The following is a 13613-nucleotide window of genomic DNA, read 5'->3' on the forward strand; positions in this document are numbered from 1 at the left end:
TTTTTCTGACTAGACACATAAGCTTAGCAAATGTTTTCTAATTAAATTATTGCCTAGGAAGTTACTTTTCGTTGTGTATTGCCCTTTTCTAGGAATTGTATTTCTAATATATCCGGGGGTCCTTGTTACTTGCAAAAATGACTCTTGAGGTAACACCTGCCGGCACCATGTGGCTCCTGTACCTGGCATCAGTGCTGCTCCCCCTGCTCCTTGTCGTGAAGCTACAGGGGAGTAGGGAGAGGGGTTCTCTGAACCCTTTCCAGACCGATGCCCACAAACCCCAGGCCCCTCTCATCACTGTCAAAACTGTCCAAAGGCAGGTCATCAAGCAAGGTATGCAGCTGGCTGTCCGTGCCTTTCAGGCATCCTTCCAGAGACACCCACATGGCACGTGCCGGTCAGACTCCTTGCGCATGCGCTCTCAAAAGCGAGCCTTAAAGAGCGGCTGCCCATCATTTGATTAGAACCACATGTCCTAGCCCTGAAGTGACTCTTTCTGCTCTTTATAAACATAAGCGCTGTCCTAGTGAAACTGTCTGAAACAGACACTCAAGCAAGGGAGGTTAACGGCTAGTTTCTGGACTTTCAGTTCTGTTTTAGCGCAGACATCCCGTGCGGATGTCCTCGGAATACCCAACAGAACTGTAATTAATAATTAGTCCACTGAGTTCCTAATAATAAACCCAAGAGTGTGTTAAGCACCTGTGAGTCAGCAGAATAAACCAATCCAGTGTTAAAACAGTTCTGCTAGTTAACACGCCTGTTGTTAGTGTCTGTTGAAACTGTCTGAAATAGTCGCTCATCCTGTTAAACGGACATTAGTCCACCCAACCTCACCCAGTCGCCTGTCACTGCTGTGTAACACAAACCGCTGCCGATGTATTGGAATAGATTGTAGAGAGTAATTAGCATGTGGGAGAAAGCAGTGGTGTCCATGAAGGGCCGCACTGAGCCAGGAAAAGTCGGACACTGCCACAACTAACAGAGTGCGCGAACACAAAGGGAACAAGCATTTGCAATAAGTGTACACTGTAACACTCAAAGTAAAGGGGTCAGTAGCCTTGGAAGGATACAAATGACAACATGGCATAATAAGGCGGGACGAACAATCCTCATTATCAATCAGAAGACAGAATTTACGAAAGACAAACATAAAAGCCAATGAAAATTATGGGCGGAGAGTCAGGGCAGCTTGTGTCCCCATACTGGACTAATGCATGCCTAGCAGACTGAGCAGCGCATGCACGTTGCTGCTAAAGCTCGACCTAAAAAATTCTGTAGTGTGTTGGAAAAATATTTTAAGAGGATCAATATAAATCCAAACACTTTGCTGGGTAATGTACAAATAGTCAATATACACAGATACCTGATTGCAACACATTATCATTTGAGTGCCAAACATTTTTTTTTCAGTAAAACTGTATGTGTGTGCAAAGATAGTAACTATTTCAATAGAAAATGTGCGGTCTGTAAATGATAATGCACTGCCACTTATGCTTTAGCAACATTCCAAAATCAACTGCTTCTTATCCATTAAATAGAGTTGGGTCACGAAGGGTTGTTGTTCTTAAAAGTGGGTGGTGGATCTAACACTTTTGAGAATCACTGATGTAGAGGCATTTCAAAGAGGACTTCACAATCCTTGGTGTTTTAATAAAATCATTCAGATTAGGGCCTGACCTAAGTGTTTGAGTAATTTGGCTTTAAGGGCTGTGATTGTGGGAATATGCAAGGTGCCTAGATGATTTGGGAAATATAGATCTATTATTAGAAAGATATAAAGATTAGAAAGACATATATTTCTTTTACGACAAGGACTATTATTTTCACGTGGTCTAGTTTGGTGGTTTATGTTGTGAGGTGCGGAAGATTATCAGATTTAAGTGTTTTTTTAACAGTGTCATGCTGTAGTGTATTGTACAGTAATCTCATTTATTTGTGAAAGCATCCACATTGTTTGAAACACGCTTAAAGCAGCAGAGTTGAAGATTGGTAAAGGAGCATTAAGGTCTAGAAGTAAAGGAATTGATGATGTCTGATTAGGAAAAACATGAAGATGGTCAAGTAGACACTGAGGCCCAGATGTAGGTAATCTTTACCGGTCGGTAACGGCCGAAAATCGGTATTTTCGGCCGTTACCGACCGGTATTGAGCAATCGGGATGTACGTGACCGAAATTCACCTAAATCGGTAAATTTACCGATTCGAAAAAGTTACCGAATCGGTAAAATACCAAATCGGAATATATACCGAATCGGTAAATTTACCGAATCGCGCCGGTTTGCGAATCGGTAAATTTACCGAATCGGTAAATCTACCGAATCGGTAAAATACCGAATCGGTAATTAAGAAGTGGTAAAATTGAAGATTGAGATGTAGGTAAGAACTTAAATACCGATTTTGCTTCAAATTCGGTATTTAAGAGTCGGTATTTACCATGGATTCAAATCAGGTGGTAACCAGGTGCAGCCTATAAAAATGGACCCAAAATGCAATTCTGTTTGCACAATGGCGGCATTTTATGTCATTGCAAGACGGCTACGGCTACAGGAGGAAGGAGAGAGGGAATGGCAGAGACAGGAGCAGGTCTACAGGCAGAGGGTAACCTTGTTCATGCTCACAGAGGCAGAGATACTGCAGAGGTACAGGTTGGCCCCAGTCACCATCTTGGAGCTCATCAGGGACCTCCAACCACTGTTGCAGCACACTACCCCAAGGGCACATGCTATTCCACCCCATGTGCAGGTGCTGTGCAGCCTCCACCTGCTTGCGTCTGGGAGCTACCAGAGCGTGGTTGCTGAGGTGGGTGGGGTGACCCAGAGCAGCCTCTCATGGTTTTTCCACAAATTCCTTGACGCCATGTTACAGAGGATGGACCATTACATATCTTTTCCTGCTACCCATGCTGAACTGGTCCAAACAAAATCTGACTTTTACCAGATGGCTCGATTTCCCAATATAATTGGCTGCATAGATGGCACGCACATTCCCATTTGTCCCCCTGCTGCCACAGAATATATCTACAGGAATAGGAAGTCCACCCACACCATCAATGTGCAGGTGATTTGCAATGCAAAGTGCGCCATCACTGACATTGTGGCTAAATTCCCTGGGAGTACCCACGACTTCTATATTTTTCAAAACAGCGGCATCTATGCACGGCTGACTGCAGGGGAATTTGGTGAAGGATACCTCCTAGGTAAGACACATTGTCTGACCCCCATAATACCTATTGCAGTAAGAAGTACATGTATGCATGTGAGTAATGTATTCCCTTTTCCTTTTAGGAGACAGTGCATATGCCCTCCGCTCAGTTATACTCACCCCCTACCTCAACCCCTCAACACCCAGCCAAAGGAGATATAACCGGGCCCACAAAAGCACACCGAATGTGGTCGAACGGACCTTTGGTATCTGGAAAAGCAGATTCAGATGCTTGCACAAGAGTGGAGGTGCAAGGCAGTATACCCCCATCACCTGCTGTAAGATAATTGCTGCCTGTGCCATGTTGCACAACCTTGCTGTGAAGAAGGGTACTGAGGTGGAGTTGTCAGACTACGAGGATCATGACGACGACATTGCTGTGCCTGAAACACAACCTGCTGGAGTGTCAACACCAAGTGATGGCAGATACAGACGTGAGGAGATTACACTCAACTATTTCTGAGTAAGTAATGAGACACAGACAGGTTGTGTGGGGGACCACCGTATTTTAATGTAGCCACAACGTTCAAGCACTTAAGTGCAACAAAATTAACATCATGAACGTGGGGACTGTATGTCCCGGGTTACTTCACCCATGACCGTCAATGTCACTTGCGCCCGCGCTTCCCTGAGCCACTGGGATGTTGTTCGCTGCTTTCAGCATGCCCTGAAGCCTCAGCTGGGCGCCTGCTACTCCTAGTGGGCTCCAATACAGCGATTGCCATGCTGCCGCGGCTACTACTGTCTTCTGCCTCTGCCACATCCAGGGCAGGATTCTGTGCAGTGTGTGAAATCAGCATAGCTTCTAGTGCACTTGTGATTCTGGCCATGCCCCTGGTGACCTCGGCCGTGTTCTGTGTCAGGCTCTCCTGCATATTAATGCCCCTACGGCATAGCTGGGATGTGGCAGTGGCCAGACGATTGATGGCCATATTGTGGACACGGGCCTCCCTGCGCCTTGTGTGTTCCAGGCTGTCTAGTTTAGAGCAGAGCTGGGTAATCCCTGCAGTAATGTCCGCATTTGTTTTTGCAACCTCCTTATTGGAATCAACAATGTCACTCATGCCCTTCTCCATGTCTCCTATTTTCTCATTCAGGATTCGGAATTGGCAATGGCAGGCCTGAATGGATTTTCCCTGCATCCGTTGTATGCGCACCATGCTCCCCTCCAGCCCACGGAACACAGTGCCATCTCCACGTCCACCTGCACTGCTGGGTCTGCGTTGCCTTCTGCGCGAGGTGACTGGGTCATTGGTGGACTGCAGTGCAGCAGGACTCACATCTACAGTGGCTTGAGCCTCACCCTCTGCTGCCTCCATTGCTGGTAGTGGGGCCACGACACGCCTCCTGGCTGGTGGGGTTGCAGGAGCGGACAGGAACAGTGTTGGGGAGGTTTCTGGTGAGAAAATCATGGGAGGGGATTGTGAGAGCTGTGGGGAGTGCATCAACTCTGGGGTCTGTACTGTCTCATCTTCATGGGGGATGCCAGTCATTTCACCTTCCTCCTGCGAGGCTTTTACTTGGCTTGGCCCTGCTTCCTCACTCTCCTCCCTCGCTGGTGCAGTCCCTTCTGTTTCTGTGGGTCTACTGGCTGATTTTGCACCTAGGTATAAATAAGCGTATATCAACTGTGTGCTACTGTGTCACAGTCACTACAATAAATGCTTCACACATTTCACTTTCATTTATCTGCATTACTTTCAGTGACTTGCTGATGTCTGCGCAGTTACACATGGTCTTACATTGGCTGACTACATTTCCCATAATGCATTGCTCCTGTATAGTGCTAGCAGTACTGGACGCGGGTTGGCTTGTCCACAAAGGGTAAAGAGAAGCAGGTTGATATGGGGTGTCATGTTGCGCATGCGTCTTACCTTTTTTAGTTGCTCTGGCTGAGCTGTCCACATCTCCGAGTCCCACGACGCTGTCTGCCTCAATGGTTGAGGCCACCAACTCCTCCAGGTCAGTCAGTGGGGGCGCTGGGTTCCTGCCTCCACCGGTGACACCAGCCTGCGTGTGTATTTCAGACATCTTCTTCTTGGTGAGGCTCCTGCTATCATAAACTCTTTTTTTCAGATCCTCAATGTTCCTGGGTGTGACTCCCACTGCATTAACTTTTTCTGCAATTGCCAGCCAGATTTTTCTTTTTGCAGACTCAGGAACAGTGAGGGAGTGCCTGCCAAATAGTTTGCTGTGCACTCTCACAACCTCCTCCACACGTACCTGCAACTCCATGCTGCTGAACTTAATCTTCCTCTTCCTTTCAGCCTTCTGACTTTCACTGCTGCTTGCCATTTTTGTTTTTGTAAAGTTTCAACAAAACTCTCCCTGCTGCTCTGTGTCTCTGCTCTGCTCTGACTGCCTCTCCAGAACCTTCTAATTAGTTGCAGCTGCCTGTGTAGCCACTTTCTGGTAGGGAGGGGGAGGGTGGTAGCACCTGATTGGCTGTTTTCTTAAGTTTCACTTTTGCTTGCTTGCCGATTCGGAATTTACCGAATTGGTATTTACCGATTCAGTAATTACCGATTCGGTATTTCCCATTCATTCCTATGGGCCTATTGGCCCATAGGAATGAATGGGATATACCGAATCGGTAATTACCGATTCGGTAAATACCGATTCGGTAATTTCCGAAAGTCGGATACAGATTTTTACCGATTCGGTAATAAATACCGATTTTTTCCCTACATCTCATTTACCGATTTTTGAATACCGAATCGGTAAAATTCGGTATTTAAGAATCGGTAAATGACATTTACCTACATCTGGCCCTGAGTCAAGTGAAATATTTGGCCAAGTCTGATTTGAGCAGATATTTGGAATTCAATTTGAGCTTCCCGGAAGTATTTGCTCAGGGTTGCGCTCAAGGGAATCTGCAAGTGTAACTGCATCTGAAATTCTCTGAGACTCACAAATGACTGGCATTTACTCCATACATAGTAGCAACTATAAGAGGTAAATGTTATACTTTTAAATAACTTTTGATGCATGCGCAATGGGAGTAACAATTGAGAAAAGAACCGATAGCACCATCTGACTTGAGTTCAGAGCTGGTACGTGAATCGTGAGGGTTAAGAGTACTAACATGGTCAACCAAGAGAGTTTTGTGCAGCAACTAAACTATGGCATGGTTGGCTGTCCTATGGCGAAAGCAGTACTGCAATGCCCATCATAGACATCTTTATACCATTTGCCAGTAATCATCCCTCACAAATCTTGTAAGGAAACATTCCTTTACCTGGCCACTTAACGAACTTGCGAGCGCAGCTGCTTCATTGATCATTCTAAGTAAATCAAGAAAGTCTTTGTCTTGATAGTCAAACCGTTTCCCAAAGATGACAGAACAGGTGACATTGGAAGCTGCGTTGCTTACATGAAGTGTTGGGTCAAAGGGCAACCCTGTTGGGAAAAAATGAAAAGAAGCAGATTATTACCATGTGCGGAAATATGACAATGCATTATGGTATTGAAGGGATGCTCATCCTCACACAGTAAAAGATCAATTTTAAATGAGCGTTCCAGTACCCTCTCTCCTTCTTTGAGTTTCTAAAACCTTTCTGACAAAAAGTGCAGTCTGCACAGAAGTATAGTTACAATCTAGAAACGTGCACAGGGGGACCTCACTGGATCATACAGGCTAGTCTTGTAATCACTGGCCGCTCCCACAGGCGATATTCTTCAGAATGGCACAGGCCAGAGGCACCCTGTGAAGTGCTGTACATACTTCCACCAGAGCTCAGCTTGATCACTTTGCACACTCAAGATACTCAGCAGATCATGTTTCAAGGTGCACTGTTTTCACACCCACATGCTTTTCCGTCTGCCCAAAGAATTTGGGTGGGGTCATTCTCCTTCGCATATGTGTTGAGCATGAAGTGCAATTTCACCTTGTCCTGTGGTAGCCTGTAATAAGACACCCCCTCCATTTTCTTGTTGGGGGGTTGAATAACCTATGTCAATCCAAATCTGTCTTTCATCATGCTCAGAAGTGCTGTTTGGTGTTATGATGGTATCTTGTGCCAAACCAGCAGTGAGTGGTCAAACTGTGCATAGTTGAAGTTGGTCACACGGTCCCCCCAACCTGCCCCTCCCCCACCCCGCTGCCCCGCAGCACTCCCTCGGCGAGCCGTCACTGGTGGTCACGTCAAACCAGTTTTGGGGGTAGCTCCTCTCCCACTGGGATGGGTGCCTATCTCACTGGGGGAACAAAGAAGAGCTTTGCTCAGGTGTCATCTAACATTTGACTATGACAAGGTAGACTACTTTGATGTTCATCATGTTCCATGGGCCCAAACTAGATGATCTTCCTGCCAGAGCATCAGAACAACTCCCCAAACCAAAGGCTTTTGTCCTGCTATATATTAGCAGTTTGCTGACCTCATCTGGTAGTCTATTCAGCTGCCAGATGGGAGTGTGTGCTCATTCAAATAGGCCTCAAAAGGCTTTAGGCAGTAAGAAGCTAACTTTCTAAAAGTAGATGTATAAATAAATATATTTATTACAAATCTGACTTCATCAGTAAATTGGGCATTTGGTTAAAAATTCAAAAAGACCAATAGTGAAATTTGTAGGTATTCCCTAGTTGGAGATGATGCTATTAAAATGGTTATTGCACCCCAGTGCTTTACTACGGAGCAGCCAACCTGGCTATAGTGAAAATAGCTTTAGTGGCATTTCACTGGCTGGATGTGCATGTTTAACATTAAAGTGTTATATGTCCTAGTTTTAATGATCATAAACCCTGCCTTATGGGCAGTTAAGCCTACTTATTGGTGGTTTAGTGTTATTTAAAACGATGATTTAGGTCCGTGAAAAGTAGTTATTTTGACAGGCCAAATTTGCAGTTCTAAAACTACATTTCAAGGGTAAAATGGTAGGCCAGCAGGCCTGTTTTGACTGTCACTCTAGGAGGTGGCACAAAGCCTTCTGCAATACATTAATAACACTTAAATTACTGACCCTGGGTACCCTTTGTATCATATGCAAGGGACTAGTAGCAGCCCGTGCAGGTAAGATCATGTGGCGGGGTGGGTAGGAACCAACAGACAATGAGGGAAAATAAATTTAAAAAAACACTTACCGGCAAGCTCAAGGTAAGTGGGTATTTCCCTTCGTCATTGTAGTAAGTTCACCACACAAGAAGTAGGTTCCAGGTAGATTTATTATAAGAGGAACAGCTTAACAACCACTAGTAGGAGGAGAAGTCCTCCAAGCATCCACCTCTCAGTAACGGTACAGCAAATCCATCACAAACATTCTACATGACATGGTCACGATCTAAATGACATAAGTAAATTCCAAATGACATGGCGTCATGGAATACCACACACCTCCCCCCTTTTAAAAAAACTAAAAAAAAAACCCTAAGAGTAAAAAAAAACAAATAAATATAAAGCAATTAAGTTCTAATATAATCTTTAAACTTTGAAGGAATGCATTTTACACGCTCACTGCGTCTTAGTGGAATTTCTTCACAATCAACATTTGGTAGGAGGTTGTCAACTTCGACACAACAATCAGATGTGACATCAGAATTAATCACAGCATCAAAATTATTTACAAACTTATTTTCTAAATTGTCATATACCTCATGTGTGCCAGAAAATCCACCAGAGTCATGGTTTGAAACAAACTTCTCTGGCAAAATGGTCTTTTGAGTGAAAGGAACGATGGTAGACTTACATGAGGAAATCCTTCTCAAATTCCATATTTTCCCTCCTTCCACTCTGACAGCTTTACTGAAAACTTCAATGACCCTGACAGGATCAGACCATCTAGATACTTTCTTGTGTAATAGTCCACCCAACTTTACTCGCACAAAATCACCAATCCGTATTCTGCAAATATTGTACTTCTTCTTGGAAGTATGTTGAACCATCCTTTCCTGGTATCTTCCAATTTTATCCTTCAACTCTTTGAAATCCACCTCATAAGAAGAATCACCTTTTAACCACCAGGGTAAAAGTCGAGAACCTGGTTTTCTCCCACGTAACAACTCAAATGGAGACAAACCAGTCACCGAGTTAGGAGACAAGCGATAAGTTAACAAAGTCGCTTGAAGAGCTTTCTTCCACTTCAAATCACTCTTCACAGCCAACTGGCAAGATTCCTTGATAACCCTGTTGAACCTCTCAACTTGGCCGTTAGCTTGTGGAAAGTAATTCAAAGTTCTTTTATGCACAATGCCACATTTACTAAGAAAATCTTCAAATTCCCTACTGATGAACTGTGGACCATTGTCCGAAATAAGTTCCTCCGGTAAACCTTCCCTTGCAAATATTTCATCAAGAAATTCAATCACATGTTCAGAAGAAATTCTCTCAACAATTTTTAACTCAGGCCATTTTGAGAAGTAGTCAATTAGAACTAATGTGAATAACTCGCTACCAGATTGGTAATTGAAAGGTCCAATAATGTCAATAGCTAATCTCCGCCAAGGACCATTGGCATATTCAATGGGAGACGTGTCAACGGTAACACTTTTCACAGATTTGTCACTTAACGAGCAAGGAGAACAATTCCTAACCCAGTTATCCACCATAGAATCGACACCAGGCCACCAGTAGTGCTCTCTAATTCTCCTTTTAGTAGTAGACATGCCCATGTGTCCTTCATGTGCTAATTTGCAAATCGTTTCCCTTAGTTTCAAAGGAGGTATAATTTTATCAGACCTGACAATAATATTTTTACTCAACATTAATTCATCCATGCCCTTGTAAAATGACGCCAATTCACCAGAAAGTTTCCTTTCTTCAGGCCAACCCTTGGTCAAAAACTGCTTAACTAGACTCAAGACATCATCACTTTCCATAGCTTCTAACCAAACTTTCTCAGACAAAACCAAAGAACCCTCTTGATTTAAAACCACATTCACATCTGCAAGGGAGTATGCAACATCACAATCAACACTTTTACCAACGGTAACACTTGCAGGAAAACGTGACATACAATCCGCATGGACATTCAAACGTCCTGGAACATACACAACTTCGCAACGATATTCTTGTAATTTGGCTGCTAACCTTGCTAAATGAGCAGTAAGTACTCTTCCTCCACCTGCAGACAACATAGTGATCAAAGGTTTGTGGTCAGTTCTTAAAGAAAATTTCGTTCTCCACAAAAATTGCCTAAAGTGCTGAGATGCCCAAGTGCAGGCAAGTAACTCCCTCTCAATAGTTGAATAATTCTTTTCAGCATCACGTAAAGCTCTAGAAGCGTAAGACACAACAAACTCACCAGACCTATCTTTCTGCATTAATACAGCACCTAACCCAACATTACTCGCATCAACATAGACAATGCGCTCTTTACCCACTGAGTATGGTTTCAAAAATGGAGCCTCAACAATTTTGCGTTTAAGAATTTCAAAAGATTCTTGTTGTTCCTTGCCCCACTCAAACTTAGCATTTTTTTTTAGTAAAACCCTCAATGGATGTGCAATGTCTGAATAATTTTTTACAAATTTACCATGAAATTCAGTCAAGCCTAAAAAGGAAAGTAATGGTTCTTTCGACTTAGGTGCAGAAGCATTGACAATACTTTGAACATGGTTGACCTTGGGTTTAATACCATCTTTTGAAATTTCATGGCCTAGGTACTCTACTTTATCCTGTCTAAACTTGCATTTAGTGAGTTTTAACGTAAGACCCTTAGATTTGACTTTTTCTAAGACGGACATTAGGTTCTCATCATGTTCAATGTTGTCTTTCCCAAAAATCAAAATATCATCCTGGAATGCTATGGCCCCTTTGCATTCCATCAATAACTCCTTCATTAAACGCTGGAAAACAGAGGCTGCACTAGCCAAACCAAAAGGCATGCGCAAATATTGGAACATCCCTTCTGGGGTGACAAATGCGGTCAATTCCTGGAGTCTTCATGTAACTCCACCTGGTGGTAAGCGCTAGCCAAATCAATGGAAGAAAAAACAGTAGCCCCAGATAATGCAGCAATTAACTCGTGTATATTTGGTAAGGGGTGTTTATCTATCCAAATTTCTTTGTTAAGACTGCGAAGATCCGCACATAAGCGAAGTTCGCCTGAACTCTTAAGTGATATTACGAAGGGCGAAACCCAAGGGGACGATTCGATAGGCTCAATTATATTCTTTTTTTCCAAATCACCTAACATTTCCTTTAGTTTTGGCCTCACTCTGTGCCTCACGGGAACAGCACTATCATTCAAGATGATTTTGTGTTTAAAATCAACGTATTTTCCTAATCTCTCGTCAAAGATTTCAGGAAATTTTTCCAAAACCTTCTTAGTGAAACTAGGTGTGTCTATGGTTAAATTCACCATAGAGTCAGCTATTGACTTCTTAAAACGAGGCTCATCAACATAAACTGGAGGATCTGCATTTGGATCTAATTTAATTCCTAAACCACGTTGGTGAGGCCAACTGAGAATAGATACCCCTTTAGTAGCAACATAAACTTTTGCTTTGAATTCCCAATTCTTGAAGATTAATTTTGCCCAGAAAAACCCCTCTAGAGCAATCTTTTGTCCCGTGTACCCACCAGGATATATGTCTGGACTTAACAGTTTTCTTTGGCACCACAATTGTTCAAAAATGTCCTTGCCAATAATGGTGTACCACGCACAGGAATCAACAAAAATTTAAACGGGTTTGTCATCCATCAAGGTAGTACAAGAAGGAAAATTCTTTTGAACACACTCATCCACAGAAAGTATACAGTTCAAACTATTAAGAACCTCTTCTTCTTCATGTGAGATATAATTGATTCTCTGTCCAGACCTGCATACATTACCAAAATGCCCCTTTTTCTTGCACTTTACGCATATTTTGTCCCAAGCAGAACAACCTCTGTAATTGCCTACATGACTGGAACTTCCACATCTATAGCAGAGTATAGTACCCCTTTTCACAAAACCTCTGTTATCATTGGCGTTTCTTACATATTCTTTCCTGAAATTGGTTTTACTACCGGAAACACTCAAAGTAGGTTGACTTTTAACAATAGCTACTTCTACATCAGGAACATGTGTCTTCAGATTTTTCCCTCGAATTTCGGACACAAATAATTCAGAATGTTCAATTCCTTTAGCTATGTTCACTACTGCAGCTAAAGTAGTCTCTGTTCCTAACCAAAGTCTTTCTTGGATCTTTTTGCTTTTAGTTTTCATCATTATTTGGTCCCTAAGAACTTGCTCATATGATATAGTCTCAAAAGAACATGTACAAGCAAGTGAACGTAATGCTGCTACGTAATCCTCAATAGTTTCATCTGCCTTCTGTTCGCGAGAATAAAATTTGAACCTTTCCATTACGGTGTTTATTCTTCTACCAAAACGAATTTTCATTTGCTTGGCGGCTTTATCAAAAACATTCATATCACCAGCATCTTCTAAAGGTGGTAAGTTGTCAAATTCTTTAAACCCAGCACCCCCAAGACAATGTCTCAAAAGAGCAAGTTTTCTTTTTGCAGAACAATCATCTTTTTCTAAAACTTCTACATAGGCAATAAACATAGGATACCAGAGATCCCATCCTCGTCGCCAATAAATGTGTAGTAAGTTCACCACACAAGAAGTAGGTTCCAGGTAGATTTATTATAAGAGGAACAGCTTAACAACCACTAGTAGGAGGAGAAGTCCTCCAAGCATCCACCTCTCAGTAACGGTACAGCAAATCCATCACAAACATTCTACATGAAATGGTCACGATCTAAATGACATAAGTAAATTCCAAATGACATGGCGTCATGGAATACCACAGTCATCATCCGTAGACTTCCTGCCATCCCTCCCCACCGCTCTTACCTGCACGGACCACTCCTGCGTGGGACTTATAGGTCATTAAATATGCAATTAGGTGCATACCAGTTCAACATGTTTTTAGGGATCAGAGCAAAACAGTGGCCATTGCACAGTAGTGTCTCATAGGGCAGATTCTAAAACCCACATTTAAATCTACCACAAAGTGGGACGGGTCGCGTAAAATGGGGCGTTTTTCTAAAATTCAGTTTTACATGACATTACATAATTCATTACATTTAACAGTATGAAAGAGACAAATATGAATTTTCTATTTATTGTTTTCTGTTATGTTGTGTTTAAACGTGTTATTTCTTATTTATATAAAAAGTGTGAGGACGAAAGCATTGAATTTGCTAACCTCTGTGCCTTCAACAATGTTGCAGTCTCAATGGGTCCACTGAAGGCACAAAACCTTTGCTGATTGGGTGTAATTTCTAGTGAGTCCCCTAAGCAAAGATTTTAATTTTTTTAAAGCAAAAAATAAATGTCCCATAAATTCCAGATTTTCTGCAGGCAAGAGAGAGACATTTCTTAGGTTTCCTGTTTAGGACTGCCTCCGAAAAATGTACAGTGAAACACTGCCCTCAATAGGACAGATGTTCTTTTTTATATTGACCAATGAGCCTTCTTTC

General features: G+C 42.7%; 1 protein-coding gene across 4 annotated transcripts in view; it reads right to left on the reverse strand.

Moving 5' to 3' along the window:
- LOC144755477 (cytochrome P450 2G1-like) overlaps nucleotides 1–13613 on the reverse strand; it is a 359316-nt gene that overhangs the window by 240919 nt on the left and 104784 nt on the right. For all 4 annotated transcript variants that reach the window (XM_078644451.1, XM_078644450.1, XM_078644449.1 and 1 more), the window contains one exon: nucleotides 6443–6603. In XM_078644451.1, coding sequence (XP_078500577.1) covers nucleotides 6443–6603 — 161 coding nt within the window. The remainder of the gene's footprint in view (nucleotides 1–6442; nucleotides 6604–13613) is intronic.

This window comes from Lissotriton helveticus, chromosome 5_1 (genome assembly GCF_964261635.1).
Source record: "Lissotriton helveticus chromosome 5_1, aLisHel1.1, whole genome shotgun sequence".
Taxonomy (NCBI): Eukaryota; Metazoa; Chordata; class Amphibia; order Caudata; family Salamandridae; genus Lissotriton; species Lissotriton helveticus.